Source organism: Camelina sativa, chromosome 9 (assembly GCF_000633955.1).
Source record: "Camelina sativa cultivar DH55 chromosome 9, Cs, whole genome shotgun sequence".
Lineage (NCBI taxonomy): Eukaryota > Viridiplantae > Streptophyta > Magnoliopsida > Brassicales > Brassicaceae > Camelina > Camelina sativa.
In genome coordinates, this window is record NC_025693.1 from 22,492,176 (window position 1) to 22,510,649 (window position 18,474).

Genomic DNA, 18,474 nt, shown 5'->3' on the forward strand with positions numbered 1-18,474 from the left:
TAAGAGATATAGACGGAAGCAGCATTATACAAACCATTATTAATTAATGGTTTAAAACTTGTATATTATTCTACACTAAAAAAACATAGATAAGTAACTTTAAATCATTGTTTTAATAACCTTAACCCCACCCACAGTATAAATGATTCATGTCAAGTTATGTGAACACAATTTGGAATTCATTTAATCGATTCGCAAAAGACAACTTTACTATCGTTTAACCTTAACCCCTCGTTGATCAATTCATGCATTGCCTTAACAGTTAGTTTTGTAGTTTGGGCCTACTATATTGAGGATCCTCGATTATTGCGAGACAGAAGGTGAGTTTCATTGTGCTTAATTGTTTTCAAGTATCTTACAAAAACAATTGGAATTTGACTAAGGTCTTGTACATGATGGTACTAAGATCTATCGCAAAAGACTCGAGGTTGCTGGTTCGAGTGGCTTTCACTTCGGCCTAATATCTCTTTGTTAATCAAATAAATTGAAATATATATATATATATATATATGTATAACATATTACAAAATTTAGATTTCCAAGTACATGATGCTCTCAACATCATCCCAAAAAATTGACTGCGACCAATTGGTATCCTCGAAGCTATCCTTGAAGCTACCAGGTAATGATCGCCTTGTAATCTCAGTCCTTCGAGTTATCTCATTCCTCTCCAAATCATATATATAAAAGTGTGAGGGTTGTTTATTCGACCACCAGTAATCTATCTTTCTAACGCAAACCTTGCCACTGCCACATGTGCCATCTATCGCTAAGCAATCTCCAAGGTAGAAGTTAAGAGTTGGCAAAACAAAACTCTTCTTATCCGACCATTGACTCTTGTTGTCATCTTCAACTACCCAAACATTTATAATACAATCACCAAAAAAACTATTACAATCAAAAACAGCTACTTTTCCTTTGTAGTTCATGAGACACCCCCAAGGGAATTTCTGGTATATGCCAGCATCATAGGGTAATTCAATCAAATTGAACTCTTCAGAACTCAAGTCAAAACTCATAAGCACATATCTATGTGCATTAGTCCAAGCCCCATAATACAAAACACCGTTGATGGAGATACCTCGGGGAGGAGGATAATGGGCTATATGGGGTCTATGGGTAATGTGGCATTTAGTCTTTTTCCATGATGCTCCAGCTCCAAGTACCAATACTCGATGTTCTGATCTCACTACTCTACGTTCCTTGTTGTCGAGCTCCCAAACTATGCTAAGAACTTTGTATTCGTCATGAACAGGATCGTGTCCTAAATAGTACAATACATGATCGTTACCTTTTCCTTCAGAATTTATAACAATTGGTAATTCCACAAGCTGCCTTGTGTTAAGGTTACCAATTCGCACTCTTGTCCCAGCTTGGAAACATACCAAGCCACGATCAGCGTTCAAGAAGTGCTCTTCCATTCCCGGCATGGTCCAATCTTGGTTTAACACAGAGACAGAGGTTGTGTCCGAGTGATCATGAGTCGATGATGTGAGCAACGCATACTCGCTCTGCTTTTTCGCATACAAGAACACGCGTCGGCGTGATGAGGCTTTAAGGTAAATGTTGGTGAAGTATCGAGAGGTGATAAGAGAAAGCCAGATCCTTGAGACGCACTTAAATCTCATCAGAGATTTCACCGGAAATCTGATTAGGATATCGATCCACCTCTTCAGAGATCTCTGGTAACGCCATCTTTTTCTTTTTCCTCAAAACTTTTACAATCGCAAGACTTGATGAACACGCTCCCATGGTTTCACAAATTTGTGTCTCGAATTTACAGATCTATATGTGTAAATATGTGTATGTAATTTTAATGAGAAAACTCAACATTATATTTTAAACTTCTACTTACTTTATTTATTATTCGCCAAAAAAACAAGAAAAAAGAAACCCTAACTCAGCAGATTCGGGATTTATCTTTTCTCTAGGGTAAGATATATGGAAATATAAATACTTTTGAAGTTTTAATCTTAGGGTTTCTGTTGTGAAGTTTTTTAGACAAGTAATAAAAGACAAAAAAAAACAAAGAGAGCTTGTTAGTGTAAAATATCTCACATCCGAAAGATGCGAAGGGATTTAAGTAATATATAAAGGGTTAGGGTCTCTTCACTCATTGCCAATTGATTTTGAGTTGGAATCATACAGTAAAGCTCGAATTTAATATAGTATTAGAGCAGGTTGATTGTTGGGCCACCTCGTGGATGTTGTTCCCACATATGTCCACGCTTCATATAGTCATCCCTGAGAGGGGGGGAGAGGTATTAGTGTAAAATATCCCACATCGGAAAGATGTGTGATATGTATATATTTTATACTCTTTCATCATGCATTTGTTATTCATTTGGTTCTCTTAACTCATTGTTTTGCATTGTTTTCAGTCTCTTTTGCATAATATGCATATCTAGGTAGTCTTTGCATTGGTCTTGCTTACATCTTGCATATTGGAGTTATTTCAGGTATCTAGGAGACGTCGGAAACGCACCAGTCGAGCCGCCAGTCGAGCCACCTGGGTCGAGCCACGATGAGATTGCATTCCACTCGACGTGCACTGACTCGATCGCACATGTCAGGAAGGAAGACGCTCCGCCTCACACGCTTTAGGAGATTTCCAAATCGACTCTTTAACTTGTCGTTTTATGTTTTAGGGCTTTTCATGTTGGACTATGAATATATATTTTGTTAAGTCTTTGCCCAGGACATCTTTTATCTCGTTTTGTTCTTTTCTTTAAGGTTTTACCTAGCCACCTAAACGTTTTGAGACCTTGTAATCCGATATCTTCAAGTTTATTCAGTTTATGCATTTGATTCCTTCTACAAAGTTGTTCATCTTATTTTTATCTATCTAATGATGCTTGATTCAATGTTTTCTGAGTTTGTATCGTTGATGATAATTTCTAGATCCGAGTAGTGTTAGAGTTCTTGAAGATGGGATAGATTAGGTGGAGGATCTTAATATGTAGGGTGTTTAAGCTTTGATTTGTATTATTTCCTTCTGGACTAGAGTTAGAAATACTAGTTTCTCTCTGATCAATTGGAACTAGGTCTTAGACATTTCCACACCCAAAAGATGTTTGATGAAATGCATGACCAACTAGTGCCAGAGACATACATTCCTAGCCTAAGAGATTAGTTGTCTAGGATGTTTGTTGACGTGAATGAACTTGTTTGTCAAGCCTGCTTGATCATGTTTCTCTAGCGAGAGCTAGGTTTGGAAATGGTTGATTATGAGTAGCTTCTGTCAAGAGATTGGATTAGCTAGTTGTGATGTTCATTGTTTAGTGTTAGTTTGCTTGTGGCATGTTAAACACTCTATAGACTAGGAGACTCCACTGACATCGATTACTCCCATCCTTAAGACTTCTATCTTTTTGATTGATATTGCATTCCTGAGACTGTTTTTCATCTTGCCATCAAGTTGTTGCTTAGACTCGTTTCTGTTTTCATTCATTTTCGCTTCTTTTCATGCATTCTCGTTTCTAGTTCTGTAACTCATTTGCAATTTGATCATTCTAGGATTGTTAGACAAACACTCTCTTTGAATTGGCTTGACTTGTAATATCTTGATTGCATCTTGATTGCTAGCAACATCCCATTTGGATTGACACCTTAAGTACTACAACACATAAGGATAATTGAACCTGCTAGGAAGGACACACAAAAATCTTAGTATCAGTTTGGCGCCGCTGCCATTTGGGAATCGTTTTGCTACATTTAAGATTTCAAGTTTTGCAAGATTAAGTTCTGTTACACAATTATTATGAGTACTAACTTGTTTTGGTTGTTNTCTCTCTGATCAATTGGAACTAGGTCTTAGACATTTCCACACCCAAAAGATGTTTGATGAAATGCATGACCAACTAGTGCCAGAGACATACATTCCTAGCCTAAGAGATTAGTTGTCTAGGATGTTTGTTGACGTGAATGAACTTGTTTGTCAAGCCTGCTTGATCATGTTTCTCTAGCGAGAGCTAGGTTTGGAAATGGTTGATTATGAGTAGCTTCTGTCAAGAGATTGGATTAGCTAGTTGTGATGTTCATTGTTTAGTGTTAGTTTGCTTGTGGCATGTTAAACACTCTATAGACTAGGAGACTCCACTGACATCGATTACTCCCATCCTTAAGACTTCTATCTTTTTGATTGATATTGCATTCCTGAGACTGTTTTTCATCTTGCCATCAAGTTGTTGCTTAGACTCGTTTCTGTTTTCATTCATTTTCGCTTCTTTTCATGCATTCTCGTTTCTAGTTCTGTAACTCATTTGCAATTTGATCATTCTAGGATTGTTAGACAAACACTCTCTTTGAATTGGCTTGACTTGTAATATCTTGATTGCATCTTGATTGCTAGCAACATCCCATTTGGATTGACACCTTAAGTACTACAACACATAAGGATAATTGAACCTGCTAGGAAGGACACACAAAAATCTTAGTATCAGTTTGGCGCCGCTGCCATTTGGGAATCGTTTTGCTACATTTAAGATTTCAAGTTTTGCAAGATTAAGTTCTGTTACACAATTATTATGAGTACTAACTTGTTTTGGTTGTTTGCTTGTTTGTTTTGCATCTCAGGTACCTGTTGATTGCAACCTTGCATGCACACCAGATCAAGAGGGCATCAGAATCTCCTTCCTGCTATTGACGACATCAATCGGTTGCAAAGACCACGACAATCTCGTCTTCTCACTGATCATCTCGCACCAGTCACTATGGAACAACCTCAAGGACCATATCCGAGACCACGAAACATTAGTGTTGGGGATGCACTGAACACTCACACTCAGCATGCTGGAATCGTTCCTCCTGCCGTGCAGAACAACAACTTCGAAATCAAAAGTGCTCTGATCTCCATGTNGCTTGTGGCATGTTAAACACTCTATAGACTAGGAGACTCCACTGACATCGATTACTCCCATCCTTAAGACTTCTATCTTTTTGATTGATATTGCATTCCTGAGACTGTTTTTCATCTTGCCATCAAGTTGTTGCTTAGACTCGTTTCTGTTTTCATTCATTTTCGCTTCTTTTCATGCATTCTCGTTTCTAGTTCTGTAACTCATTTGCAATTTGATCATTCTAGGATTGTTAGACAAACACTCTCTTTGAATTGGCTTGACTTGTAATATCTTGATTGCATCTTGATTGCTAGCAACATCCCATTTGGATTGACACCTTAAGTACTACAACACATAAGGATAATTGAACCTGCTAGGAAGGACACACAAAAATCTTAGTATCAGTTTGGCGCCGCTGCCATTTGGGAATCGTTTTGCTACATTTAAGATTTCAAGTTTTGCAAGATTAAGTTCTGTTACACAATTATTATGAGTACTAACTTGTTTTGGTTGTTTGCTTGTTTGTTTTGCATCTCAGGTACCTGTTGATTGCAACCTTGCATGCACACCAGATCAAGAGGGCATCAGAATCTCCTTCCTGCTATTGACGACATCAATCGGTTGCAAAGACCACGACAATCTCGTCTTCTCACTGATCATCTCGCACCAGTCACTATGGAACAACCTCAAGGACCATATCCGAGACCACGAAACATTAGTGTTGGGGATGCACTGAACACTCACACTCAGCATGCTGGAATCGTTCCTCCTGCCGTGCAGAACAACAACTTCGAAATCAAAAGTGCTCTGATCTCCATGTTCCAAGGAAACAAGTTTCACGGGTTGCCTATGGAGGATCCACTCGACCACTTGAACGAGTTCGACCATCTGTGCAGTCTCACCAAGATCAACGGCGTGAGTGAGGATGGTTACAAGTTACGCCTCTTCCCATTCTCCTTGGGAGATAAAGCTCATCAGTGGGAGAAAAACATTCCCAAGGGAACCATCACCACTTGGGACGACTGCAAGAAAGCCTTCTTGGCCAAGTTCTTCTCCAACACCAGAACAGCACGTCTCAGGAATGACATCTCTGGTTTTACTCAGAAGAGCTCAGAATCATTATGTGAAGCCTGGGAGCGTTTCAAGGGTTACTAGAGCCCGTGTCCACACCATGGTTTCAGCAACGAGTCACTGCTGAGCACTCTATACCGTAGTGTACTTCCAAAAATCCGGATGCTGCTTGACACTGCTTCTAACGGTAAATTCCTGAACAAAGAATGAAGGATGGCAACTGGTTGAGAATCTCGCCCAGTCTGACGGCAAATAAAATGAAGATTATGACCGCACAGTTAGAGGCGATGCTGGGTCTGAGGAGAAGTACAAGAGAGACCTTAAGAATGTCAATGACAAGCATGACCGCCTCTTGCTAAGTCAGCAGCATACTGTCCATTTCGTACCTGAGGATGACCCTTTTCAAGTTCAGGATGGGGAGGGTGAGCAGTCTGAAGAGATCAGCTACGTCCAGAACCAAGGTGGATACAACAAGGGTTACAACCCCTATAAGACAAACCCCAATTTGTCTTACCGGAGCACCAACGTTGCAAATCCACAAGATCAAGTGTACTCTCCTCAGCAGCAGCAACAAGGTCAACAAAGGCCTTTTGTGCCTTACAATCAAGGATTCGTGCCTAAACAACAGTTCCAACAAGGTTACCAAGCTCCCTCAGGACCACCGCCAGGCTTTCGCCCTCAACCAGTTCCTCCGACTCAAACTCCTGATCAATAAATGAAACAAATGATGCAACAACTTCTTCAAGGTCAAGCTAGCGGTTCCATGGATACTGCCAAGAAGTTTGCTGAACTCAGTCAGAGGATGGAATGTTCTTACAATGATTTGAACATCAAATTTGAAGCTCTTAACTCCAAGATGAAGTATATGGAAGGCAAGACTGCTTCTACCCCAACACATGGCCAACTACCTGGAAAAGCAGTTCAAAACCCCAAGGACTATGCTATTATCCTTGCAATCACCACCCAAGCTATAGATGTACGGCTCATTGAGGACAATGAGAGTTTAGATGGGGAGGATTTTCTTCAAGATGAAGTTCAGATAAAGGATCCTGTCGTTATGCTCAAGGATCCAATTAAGTCAGCCAAGCAATCTGATCATGAAGCTACAAAAGAACCTGCTGCTCCCAAGGATAAACTTGTGAGATTCATTCCTCCACCATACAAGCCACCTCTCCCATTTCCAGTGAGGTTTAAGAAGCAGCTTACTGAGAAGTATAAAACTTTGTTTGAAAAACAAGTCAGTGAGATTGAACTTAGGATGCCTTTGCTTGATGCATTTGCACTTGTGCCTCAATATCAAAAGTTTTTAACTAATTTGGTAACAGAAAGGACCAAAGAGAAGGAGGAGATAGCTAAAGGAGCTCAAGCTAAGGCTCTGGAAGATGAGAGGGTACTAAATGTCATAGGTGAGGTTATTCATGAATGCAAGACTGTTATTCAGAAGATGATTATCCCAAAGAAGCTAGAGGACCCTGGTTCTTTCACCTTGCCTTGTTCTCTAGGTCCATTGGCCTTCAAAAAGTGCCTATGTCACCTTGGTGTTTCATTAAGCCTCATGCCACTCTCTGTAGCTCAGAGGCTAGGATTCAACAAATACAAGTCATGCAACCTCCGCTTAATATTGGCAGATATGACTACTAGATTGCCTCATGGTCTACTAGAGAACTTGCCCATCAAAATTGGACTAGCTGAGATTCCTACTGACTTTGTGGTGCTGGGAATTGATGAAGAGCCTAAAGATCCACTAATCCTGGGAAGACCTTTCTTAGCTACAGCTGGAGTAGTCATTGATGTCAAGAAGGGGATGATTTATCTCAATCTGGGTAAAAACTTCAAGATGAAGTTTGATATGAAGGATTCTAAGAAGAAACCAACTATTGACGGACAGACCTTCGTGATTGAAGAGAAAGATCAGAAAGTTGGGTTTGACATCTTTGAGTGTGTGAATGAGGCAGAAACAGAGGTTTTGGTAACCAAAGAGAAAACTCAAAGTGTCACTCGACCATTCTCCAACTCGAGTGCAATTGTTACCCTCCCTAAGCGTCGAGACCTGCTTCCTGATCACCAAGCGCAAGAGACAAGTCCTCTCGCGCTTGACAGTTTGTCTGAACTCCAAACAACCAAGATTCTAAGGGATACAGTGACGGAGTTAACAGCCATGTTGAAGGAGATGAGAGGGCAAATCATGCAGCTTCAAGGAAAAGTTAAAATTTCTTCTCCAAGAAAAGCAAGGCAGAGGTTGGGGATAATGAAGAAGAGAAGATCTTTTCTTATTGAACCTGGGAAGAATGTTAAAGAGTATATGGCTAGACAAGACATTCTAGAGGGGTCTACAAAACCTCTCTATGACCCTCCCAAAGCATAAGGAGTATGCAAAGTCAAGCTCAGACACTTTAAACAAGCTCACTTGGGAGGAAGTCCCAAAGGTATCACTGTAAATATTTTTTAGAATCCTTGTGTTTTTAATTTTTGTTTTTGGTTTTCTGCTATTGAGGAATCTACAGAAAAGAGTATGGACAACGGAAAAGGAAAAGTAAAAGTGACAATCAAAAGAATGATTTTGGAGTAAAGCCGGGCGTGATGAGTTTTACATAAGAAATAGAGGATACAGAGAATTAAAGGAAAAGAAGAATCAGACAAAGTGTGTTGGTCATGTGGGAACAAAAAAACATCTAGAGAGGAATATTCACAATTGAACGACCCCACTCTCTATTTTTCTCACCCACCCACGATTTTCTCCTCTCACCCACGTGAATTGCTCTCTCCCATCAATGTGAAGGGATTTAAGTAATATACAAAGGGTAAGGGCCTCTCCACTCATTGCCAATTGGTTTTGAGTTGGAAGCCAACAGTAAAGCCCGAATTTAATAGAGCTCGTCGATTAATTCAAAGATGGACAAACTTGAGTGGTCTGATTTACCTGAAGAACTCGTCGATTTTACTGCAAACCGCTTCTCATCCAACGTCGACGTCCTCCGTATCCGTAGCATCTGTAAATCTTTGCGCTCAGCGGCTGCGACTAAATAGGGTGTATCGAACAGCTTTCAACGCAAGCTTCCTTCATGTTCTAAGAGCATCTCCAATGGTACTCTATTTTTGCCTCTATACTCTATTATAGAATAATTTTTGCTCCAATCCATCTCTATTTTTTTTCTATATATAGAGATGAACTATTTTATTTACAAAGTAGTCTTCTTAATCTTTAACTTCTTTTATGTATGACCAAAATAAATAAAATAAGTATTTTTAAGAACTAATAATATAAATTTAAGTATAAATATTTATTCTAAAATATTGAGACTACCATATGTAAAAGATAATTTTATGAAAGTGTTACAAAATTCAAAGTAAAATGGGTTAGTTTGCAATTTTTTAAAATAAAAGGTGTTAATTGTAAAATAAAAATAGAATCTATTTGGAATATTCTTTTGTAGAGGAAAAAATAAAGAAAACCATTGGAGCAAAACTATCTTTATTATAGAGATCTCTATTATAAAGGAAAAAATAGAGAAAACCATTGGAGATAGATCTAACAAAGGGTGGCTAATCAGAACANACGGAAAAGGAAAAGTAAAAGTGACAATCAAAAGAATGATTTTGGAGTAAAGCCGGGCGTGATGAGTTTTACATAAGAAATAGAGGATACAGAGAATTAAAGGAAAAGAAGAATCAGACAAAGTGTGTTGGTCATGTGGGAACAAAAAAACATCTAGAGAGGAATATTCACAATTGAACGACCCCACTCTCTATTTTTCTCACCCACCCACGATTTTCTCCTCTCACCCACGTGAATTGCTCTCTCCCATCAATGTGAAGGGATTTAAGTAATATACAAAGGGTAAGGGCCTCTCCACTCATTGCCAATTGGTTTTGAGTTGGAAGCCAACAGTAAAGCCCGAATTTAATAGAGCTCGTCGATTAATTCAAAGATGGACAAACTTGAGTGGTCTGATTTACCTGAAGAACTCGTCGATTTTACTGCAAACCGCTTCTCATCCAACGTCGACGTCCTCCGTATCCGTAGCATCTGTAAATCTTTGCGCTCAGCGGCTGCGACTAAATAGGGTGTATCGAACAGCTTTCAACGCAAGCTTCCTTCATGTTCTAAGAGCATCTCCAATGGTACTCTATTTTTGCCTCTATACTCTATTATAGAATAATTTTTGCTCCAATCCATCTCTATTTTTTTTCTATATATAGAGATGAACTATTTTATTTACAAAGTAGTCTTCTTAATCTTTAACTTCTTTTATGTATGACCAAAATAAATAAAATAAGTATTTTTAAGAACTAATAATATAAATTTAAGTATAAATATTTATTCTAAAATATTGAGACTACCATATGTAAAAGATAATTTTATGAAAGTGTTACAAAATTCAAAGTAAAATGGGTTAGTTTGCAATTTTTTAAAATAAAAGGTGTTAATTGTAAAATAAAAATAGAATCTATTTGGAATATTCTTTTGTAGAGGAAAAAATAAAGAAAACCATTGGAGCAAAACTATCTTTATTATAGAGATCTCTATTATAAAGGAAAAAATAGAGAAAACCATTGGAGATAGATCTAACAAAGGGTGGCTAATCAGAACAAGACAAGTCTCTGAATCAAGTAAGACTAGTCTCTTGGTCTCCTCTCTCTCGCCAGCTCATCACCTCTTGCCGCCGGCGCCGAACACTAGACCTATTGAACTTTGGGGTTTCAGAGATTCGCAAATCGTACGAGATTCATGTATATGATGACTATTTCATTGGAGACTTGAACGATACAAAACGACCATCACATATGTTGTCTAAAGTTGTTTTCCTAGAAAATACGTTTTTTGCAATCGGCCACGATGAGAAAATCTAGTACTGCATCTACAAGAGTGGAGAAAAAAGTAGAATTTGGACAAAAATCAAAAACCAAGGTGAAGATTTCTCGGACATTATACTTCACAGAGGACAAGTCTATATATGCCTTACATGTAACCGGCGCAATTTGGTGGATTGATTTATCACAGCTCAGCCTCGTTAAATTCACACCTTCAACTCCAATGGACTACTACGGATATGAATGTTGCAAAGACAAGAGATTCGTGGACTATTGTGGAGATTTATGCATTTTTATCAACTTCGCCTAGAGCTAGAGGAAGCTGGTATCGAGAGGACCATTGGTTTTAAGGTTTATAAGATGGAGGAGGATTTGGCAAAATGGGTTGAGGTAAGTTCCTTGGAAGACAAGGCACTCATTGTGGTTAGGGAGTAGGGACAGTTGTTTTACGTACGGTAGTAGCCTCCGAGTACCATGGATGTTTGAAGAATTCTATCTACTTCATTAATAATGTTGGAATGAGTAGCGAAGAAGATGAGAGATTAGTCAAGAATGATGATGTTAGTTCCGAGTACCAGGGACTTTTGAAGAATTATACCTACTTCACTAATAATAATAAATTAATAATAGATTTAAACTTTGGAATTATGCAATGATCAAAGGCGATGCTGCTAGAGTGATCAAGCTTGATGATGGTAGTATCACCCATATGGCTAATCATGGCCCTGTTCGTTTGGTGAACTAGACAAAATATCTGGATACAGTATCAAGACGTAGTATCTAGACGCAACATCTAGATGACGTTCGTTTGTATTATTGGTTCACGTATCCATAAATTGTATCCGAATGCAATTATGTTTGTTTTGTAATTTGATATTTGTATTTGAATACAATATAAGTAAAAGACCAAAAAGTCCTTTTATTTTATGTTGAATATTACTCAGAGTTGTTTTCACTTGGTCTCTCCTCCCTTCGTCTGAGAAGATTAATTCTGAATTTTGTTTCGTTGTAAGTTTATTTATATGTGAGATATCAAATATCACATCTTATAAATGTTGGCAATCGTTTATTAATTTTATGTTGACTAAGGCGGGGGATAATGACTAAAATTATATGTTAATTTTTATTGATAATCTATACTTTATACTATTAAAAGGAAATCATTTTTAATAAAAAGACATAGGGTTAGAAATTATTACAATGAAATGTCACTCAAATAGGAATAAGGATATGTATAATCTTGGAAGCCAAACAGATATTAAATGAGTTACATTTAACCAAAAAATCAGAGCCAAACAGTACCTTATTCGGACCCTATATCCAAACATAGTATTCCACCAAAACTATAATTTAGGAAACAAGAATTACAAAAAACTTAAATTGATTAAACTTTATTTATTTCTTTTATTAAAAACAGAAATAAATTTAATAGACTTTCTCAATTTAAAAAGTTTCCAAAAAGTGGTAGTCCAGATAACTAGATTTTAGGAAACAAGAATTAGAAAAATATAATTTGTTGACATAGTATTTATATAAAGAGATCTTAATATTTGAAAATATTGTAATTATCATACAAAACCGTATTATTAGTGATTTGATTGATTATGATTAGGAAATCTAATTAAATACTATTATGATTCTAACCAAAAAACTAAATGGTAAAGATTTTATTACTTACTTAATTATGAAATATTTTAAATTATACTAACAAATATACCTTAAAACCTACCCTAATTGTAAGAAACAATTAAATGATTTACTTGAATTTGATCTAATTTTTTGGATAATTTGAAATACTCCCGAAATTTTAGCCGATACATCTCCATACACCATATGTTACATAGATTTGCAACATACTGCAAAATGAACTCTTGAATGAAATTTAGGTTGGAAAATGTTGAAAAACCTTAAACAAAATCGATTAAAAATGTTTAATGTTTTCAGAATACGTTTTCTAAACATATTAGAACGTAATCTTAAGAATATATATGATTAGCATAATTTTGGGATTACGTAAATATTTTGGTTTCCTTAAATTTTGGATTCAGTTTCCTTGTCTAACATAATAGTAGAATATACTTTCTAAATTATGAAGAACCTGGAAGGAAAGTGTAGAATTAGTGTTCTAATTTTCGCAGGACACATGATAAAATGTAGATTTCATATTCTGACTTCAGTAGAATATGTATAAAGTGAAGAAAACAAATTCTAAAATTTGTAGAATATAGAGTTATGTGTAGAATATATATTCTAATTTCTGTAGAACAAATACAAAATCCGACTTCTAAAAGTTTTAGAAGATATATTTATTCTAAAGTTTTCAGAACAAGTAGAGTGCGAAAAATTTGTAATCTACATTATTTAGAACATGTACAGTATGTAGAATTTATAATCTAATATCTTCAGAATATATACAATTAGTAGAAAATATATTCTAAATGTTGCAGAATAATTTTTTTCAATGTTAAAACACCAAATTTTCATCAAAAACACCTTATGGCAACCTTTTTCTTATTTCTAGAATTTGTTTTTAGGTGATTGCAATTTTAAAATTGCTTAAAAGTTAGTTTCATTTTTTTAAAGAGTAATTTAGGCATAGTGGCAAATTTAGCGTAAAATGCATAATGGGACAAATTGAAGAAAAAATGTCGTTTTAAATCAATTTTCCCAAAAAAGTATACAAACAATCTGAATTTATGCTACTCGGCCGAAGAGAATCATTATTATTCATGCAATAATGCTAATTCCCTATTCTTCCTTTTTCCTTTTCTCATCTTCTTGGAAATTTCCATAAGCTTTAATGTAGTTATTATGTTAATAGACTTTAAATTGTGAACTTTTTAAAATCGTCTCCCCCACATATTCCCAAGGGTATAATAATTTCTAAGCAGTGTTCAAGAAAGCGCTGGGCGGTGATCCAATGCCTAACGCCTAGAACGCTTAGTCAGAATTTAGGCGTTTTTAGGCGGTTTAGGCGTTTATAATATAAAACATTATATATATAATATTATATATGAAATTATGTAAAAATATATGTTAGAAGGAATTCAAAAAATAAATCATAAACTAAAATTATAAAAATGCATTTATTTAATTTAGATGAATAAAATAGGAACATTTATATATATATATGTATATGAATATAAACCTTAAAACTTTAGATATATGTAGTTAAAAATTAAAAATATATATTAAAATAATACTGTGATTTTAGGTGGTCTAGACGGTCATCTAGGCGTCTGTTGAGCGCCTAGCGCCTAAACGGCGCCTAGGCAGCCGCCTAAACCGCTTTCTTGAACACTGTTTCTAATAAATAAAATAATACTACTACTATGCTTTAAAGTAATACTACTACTATGCTTTAAGAAACTGCCCACAAGTTTTAGTAGACACAATTATCACAACCTCAATATGTTCACTATCTTTAAAGAAACCTAAAATTTTAAACATTGTCTATTAAAAGAATATTTTTGACTTGGGAGTTGAAAAGACCCAATCTTTCTATTGCAGATACTCTGAACTAAACAGAAACGAACAAGAGAAACAAATATTCTTTCCTCTTTTTAATGCTCGAATGATCCTGACCGTTGATCTTTGCTTTATGGGTGGATGGGGCGGCATTAACTACGTGGTCCTTGAACTATCGCTATATGTCCAACACGCGGAATAGTGTGTGTGAGTGTTATTCTCTCCTTCTCCTTCTTCTTCTCCGGAAAGCAAACAAAAGAACAAAAACCAAAAACAAAAAAAAAAAAGAGAACCTTTTTTCTCGTTTCTCTCAACTTGCAGAAGAAGAAGAAGAAGCGATTTACACAAGGTTTTCTGATCCTTCTCACTCATCTCCTCACTTAGAAACGTTTTGATGGGGGCTTTCATGTTGTTTGATGCTTGGAATTGGTATCAAAATCGAATTTTTTTAATCTGTTATTGAACTGGGTTTAGACATGAGTTATAGAATCTACATTTTATCTCAACTTGTAGTAAATAGAATCTTGTCCTGCTCTTTATCTGCTTTTGTTTTGCTCTCTTCTTTACCAATTGTTTGAATGTTAAAAGAACAAAACCCATATGCCAAAACCCTCTTGCCTCTGTACAGGACAGAGTAATATAGTACCTATGGAGCGTTTGATTTCTCATCCACCTCTCATGATTGTCTCAGACCTTGATCATACCATGGTAGGAGGAGATGGTTCTGTAACTCTCTCTTTGTTTTTTCTTCAGCCAAATGAAATAAATAGGATTCTTGATGTGATTTTCACGTTTTGACAGGTTGATCATCAAGATCATGAGAACCTCTCTCTTCTCAGGTTCAATTCATTGTGGGAAGATGCTTATCGCCGTGACTCTCTTTTAGTATTCTCAACAGCAAGATCACCAATTCTTTACAAAGAATTGAGAAAAGAGAAACCTTTGTTGACCCCTGATATCATCATTACATCAATAGGAACCGAGATAGCGTTTGGTAACTCCATGGTTCCTGACCACGCTTGGGTTGAAACTTTGAACAGTGATAAATGGAACAGGGAAATAGTCTTGGAAGAAACTAAAAAGTTCCCTGAGTTAACTCTTCAGCCAAAAACTGAGCAGAGGCTACACAAGGTCAGCTTTTACATTGATGAAGGTAAAGGTGAGGCATTGACCAAGGAACTATCACAATTGCTGGAGAAACGTGGCGTTAAGTGTTTATACTTGTATCTTTTTTTGTGTTTTCTAATTCTTGTGGGATCTTTGTTACTTGAAAGGTAATGTATTTACTTTAATTTTTTACAGTTGGATGTTAAGATAATTTACAGTTGGGGAAAGAACGTGGATGTTATACCGCGAGGTGCAGGTAAAGGAGAAGCTCTCGAGTATCTGCTCAAGAAGCTGCAGACTGAAGGAATATTCCCGGTTAATACTCTTGCTTGTGGTGACTCTGAACACGATGCTGAACTATTTAGCATTCCTGATGTTCACGGTGTCATGGTAATGTACTAATGTTAACTCATCAGTCATCACGATCTCTTCATTCTTAATAAAAGAATCTGACTTGTTCTTGTCAATGTGCATTGTGAAGGTGAGTAATTCACAAGAAGAGCTATTGAAGTGGCGTTCTGAAAATGCTTTGAACAATCCAAAGGTTATACATTCGACAGAGAGGTGTGCGGATGGGATTATTCAAGCCATTGGTCATTTTAAGCTTGGTCCAAATCTTTCTCCAAGAGATGTTTCTGAATTCTTGAAACTTAAGAGGGATGTTGGGAATCCTGGTCAAGAGGTTGTGAGGTTTTACTTGTTCTACGAGAGATTGAGACGCGGTGAGATCAAGAACTATGAGACTTACGTATCCAGCTTCAAAGAGTCATGTGTGAGTAACTTTGATGCAAAATGGAATCTATATTTATGTCTCCACCGGACTAACTCCTATCTTTTTCTTTGTAACAATTCTCAGCACCAAAGTGCTGTCTTTGTACATCCATCAGGTGCTGAGAAATCTCTGAGAGACACCATTGATGAGCTACAGAAGTGTTATGGTGACAAAAGAGGGAAGAAATTTTGGGTTTGGGTAGATCAGGTTCTGGTAATGGACAACACTCCTGAGAAATGTATAGTGAAGTTTGCTAAGTGGGAACAATGTGGTAAGAAAAGACGGCATTATATTTTTGCAATATGATCTTTGATGATGACTGATATGAACAAGTTCTATGATTTTTAAATACTAACTTTGATTGTTTGTTTTTTTATTGGCAGAGGATGAACGTAAATGCTGCACAACAACTGTTGAATTCACTTCAAAGGTATCAGATTCTTACTATTCAAATGAGCTATGATTTTTAGTATCTTGAACAGATGAATGAAAGAAAAAAATGATTTGGAATCTCTGCAGGGAGGAGATTTAGTGTGGGAGAAGGTGAAGCAGATATGGTCAGAGGACTCAGAGGTGAAGGATGATGATAACAGTCGTTGGATTCTCTGAATATTTTTGGAGACTGTTCTTCTCTTTCTTATATGGTATGAACATTCTTCAAGATTTGTCTTCCCTTTCCCCATATATAAGTTTTGAACTTTTTTTTGGTAATCTTTAAAGAAAGCCCAACCGGGTTCGAACCGGTGACCTCTTGATCTGCAGTCAAATGCTCTACCACTGAGCTATGGACCCATTGTTGTACACTTGGCTATCTAAAACCATTTAACTTTAAACTTATAAACCTCGTATTTTTCATAGAAAAAGGCCATAGGAAACAGAGTATTTCAGATTATGCAGTACAAAAATAAGCTATTGGAATATCTCTAAGGTAAACTAGAACAAAATAATGAGAAGATATAGTTATACATTATCAGGCCAGAACTCCATGCGGAAGGCTCGTTCAAATTCTTTTTCTGCTAAAAGTTTTTCGTGCTCGATCGTCTTCCGCAATTTCTTAGAGAGTTTCTTGTTCGTCGTCTTTGATACTTCTTCAGAATCTGTAACCCGAGGCTGTGCCGCCGCTTTTCTCTTAGCTGGTTTTTTAGATCCTAGTCCTTGTTTGTTATGTTTTGGCTCTGCTTGTATAGGCACCAATATACCTTGTTCAGCGATTCCAAGACCAGTACCTTCCTTCCAGCCATGCTTCTTTAGGAGCTGAAAACCAATGTTAGAAGAATCGATAGCAGCCGATGAATTGCTTGATCCAGAGGACTCGCCCATAACGTTGGACACGTTTTCACTATTTTGAGACTTTTCTGTTTTTATCCTCCTTTGAATATTTGTCTCTGCTCCCACCCAGTCTCTGTGTACCTTCCTCGAAATAGCTAGTGCTTATTACGGAGCTGAACAAACCGACGTTTCTCTCCGTGTACAAGGCAGAGTCAATGACAGTCCGTAACAAATCAAAACGTGAAACTCAAGCAGTCGTGGAACAAAAGAAGGCTAGAAACCCTAGAATCGACGAGATAAGCTTAAGGAAAACTACGCCCCAAAAAAATCGCTTCGAGTAAATTTATAGAAGGCCTCGGCCTCTTTATAACCCTTCTCTAATGAAAAACTCGAGTGATGCAAATAACCCAACTTATCCCTAAATTTATTTAGGTCATTTAGTTTGTGAATTGTTATTGTAACGAACCGATGCAATACACCTCAAACCAGAACATTAGACTTAGAAACCGGTTCAACTAGTTGACAAAATTAAACCGATTCAAATGTTGATCCAATATTTATTTTTTAATTTATCTAACTGAAGCAAAAAAAAAAATATATACTAAAATAGCAATCGATTATGTTGGCCCTGATTGGTAACGGCTGTTACTTTTGGCTGTAAAGATTTTGACTTTAAAATTTTAGCGGTAGAGAATTTGGCTGTAGATGCTTTGACTGTAGAAACTTTAACTGTTAAAATCTGATTGTTTACCAACAACTTTTAAAGCTGTAGCTGTTATTTTTATTATTATTATAAATATTAATAATAAATATATATTATGTCAAAAATTAATTTATATAACATTTTAATGACAAAATAAATTTTATTAATGATAAATTAAAATTTTAAAAAATATAAATCAATCATATATGAAATTTTGTTTGAAAACTAATTAAAACAAACAACTATAAGAATAAGAAATAAATAATTGAAGTTGTAGACATTAATTTATTAACTTATTAAATTTTAAATAATGCAAAAAAAAAAACTAGTCAATGCATTGTTTGAATGTTATTCTCTTATTAATGATGAATTTCATAAACTCTTTTATAGTATTATTAGTGCTGATGATGAAAAAATAAAATTTATTATTGAAA

General features: G+C 36.2%; 2 protein-coding genes, 1 non-coding gene and 2 pseudogenes across 5 annotated transcripts; 2 read left to right on the forward strand and 3 right to left on the reverse strand.

The window, feature by feature from the left end:
* LOC104715578 lies at positions 531 to 8,069 on the reverse strand (annotated as a pseudogene).
* LOC104715579 lies at positions 9,839 to 11,466 on the forward strand (annotated as a pseudogene).
* Positions 14,380 to 16,829, forward strand: LOC104711786 (probable sucrose-phosphatase 3b). Of its 3 annotated transcripts, none has more exons than XM_010428548.2 (8): positions 14,380 to 14,538; positions 14,818 to 14,897; positions 14,991 to 15,395; positions 15,492 to 15,686; positions 15,778 to 16,068; positions 16,153 to 16,339; positions 16,452 to 16,498; positions 16,588 to 16,829. In XM_010428548.2, the coding sequence occupies exons 2-8, from the start codon at positions 14,838 to 14,840 to the stop codon at positions 16,675 to 16,677; spliced, it is 1,275 nt and encodes a 424-aa protein (XP_010426850.1). In that variant the 5' UTR covers positions 14,380 to 14,538; positions 14,818 to 14,837; the 3' UTR covers positions 16,678 to 16,829. The 3 variants fall into 3 exon arrangements, with proteins under 3 accessions (XP_010426850.1, XP_010426851.1, XP_010426849.1); XM_010428549.2 differs by having other exon boundaries at positions 14,408 to 14,538; positions 14,823 to 14,897; XM_010428547.2 differs by having other exon boundaries at positions 14,527 to 14,618.
* On the reverse strand, positions 16,789 to 16,860 carry TRNAC-GCA. Its single transcript has one exon. It is a non-coding gene; the product is annotated as a tRNA-Cys (tRNA).
* Positions 17,029 to 17,549, reverse strand: LOC104711787 (G patch domain and ankyrin repeat-containing protein 1 homolog). Its single transcript, XM_010428550.2, has one exon. It carries the CDS (start codon positions 17,386 to 17,388, stop codon positions 17,029 to 17,031), a length of 360 nt encoding a protein of 119 aa, XP_010426852.1. The 5' UTR covers positions 17,389 to 17,549.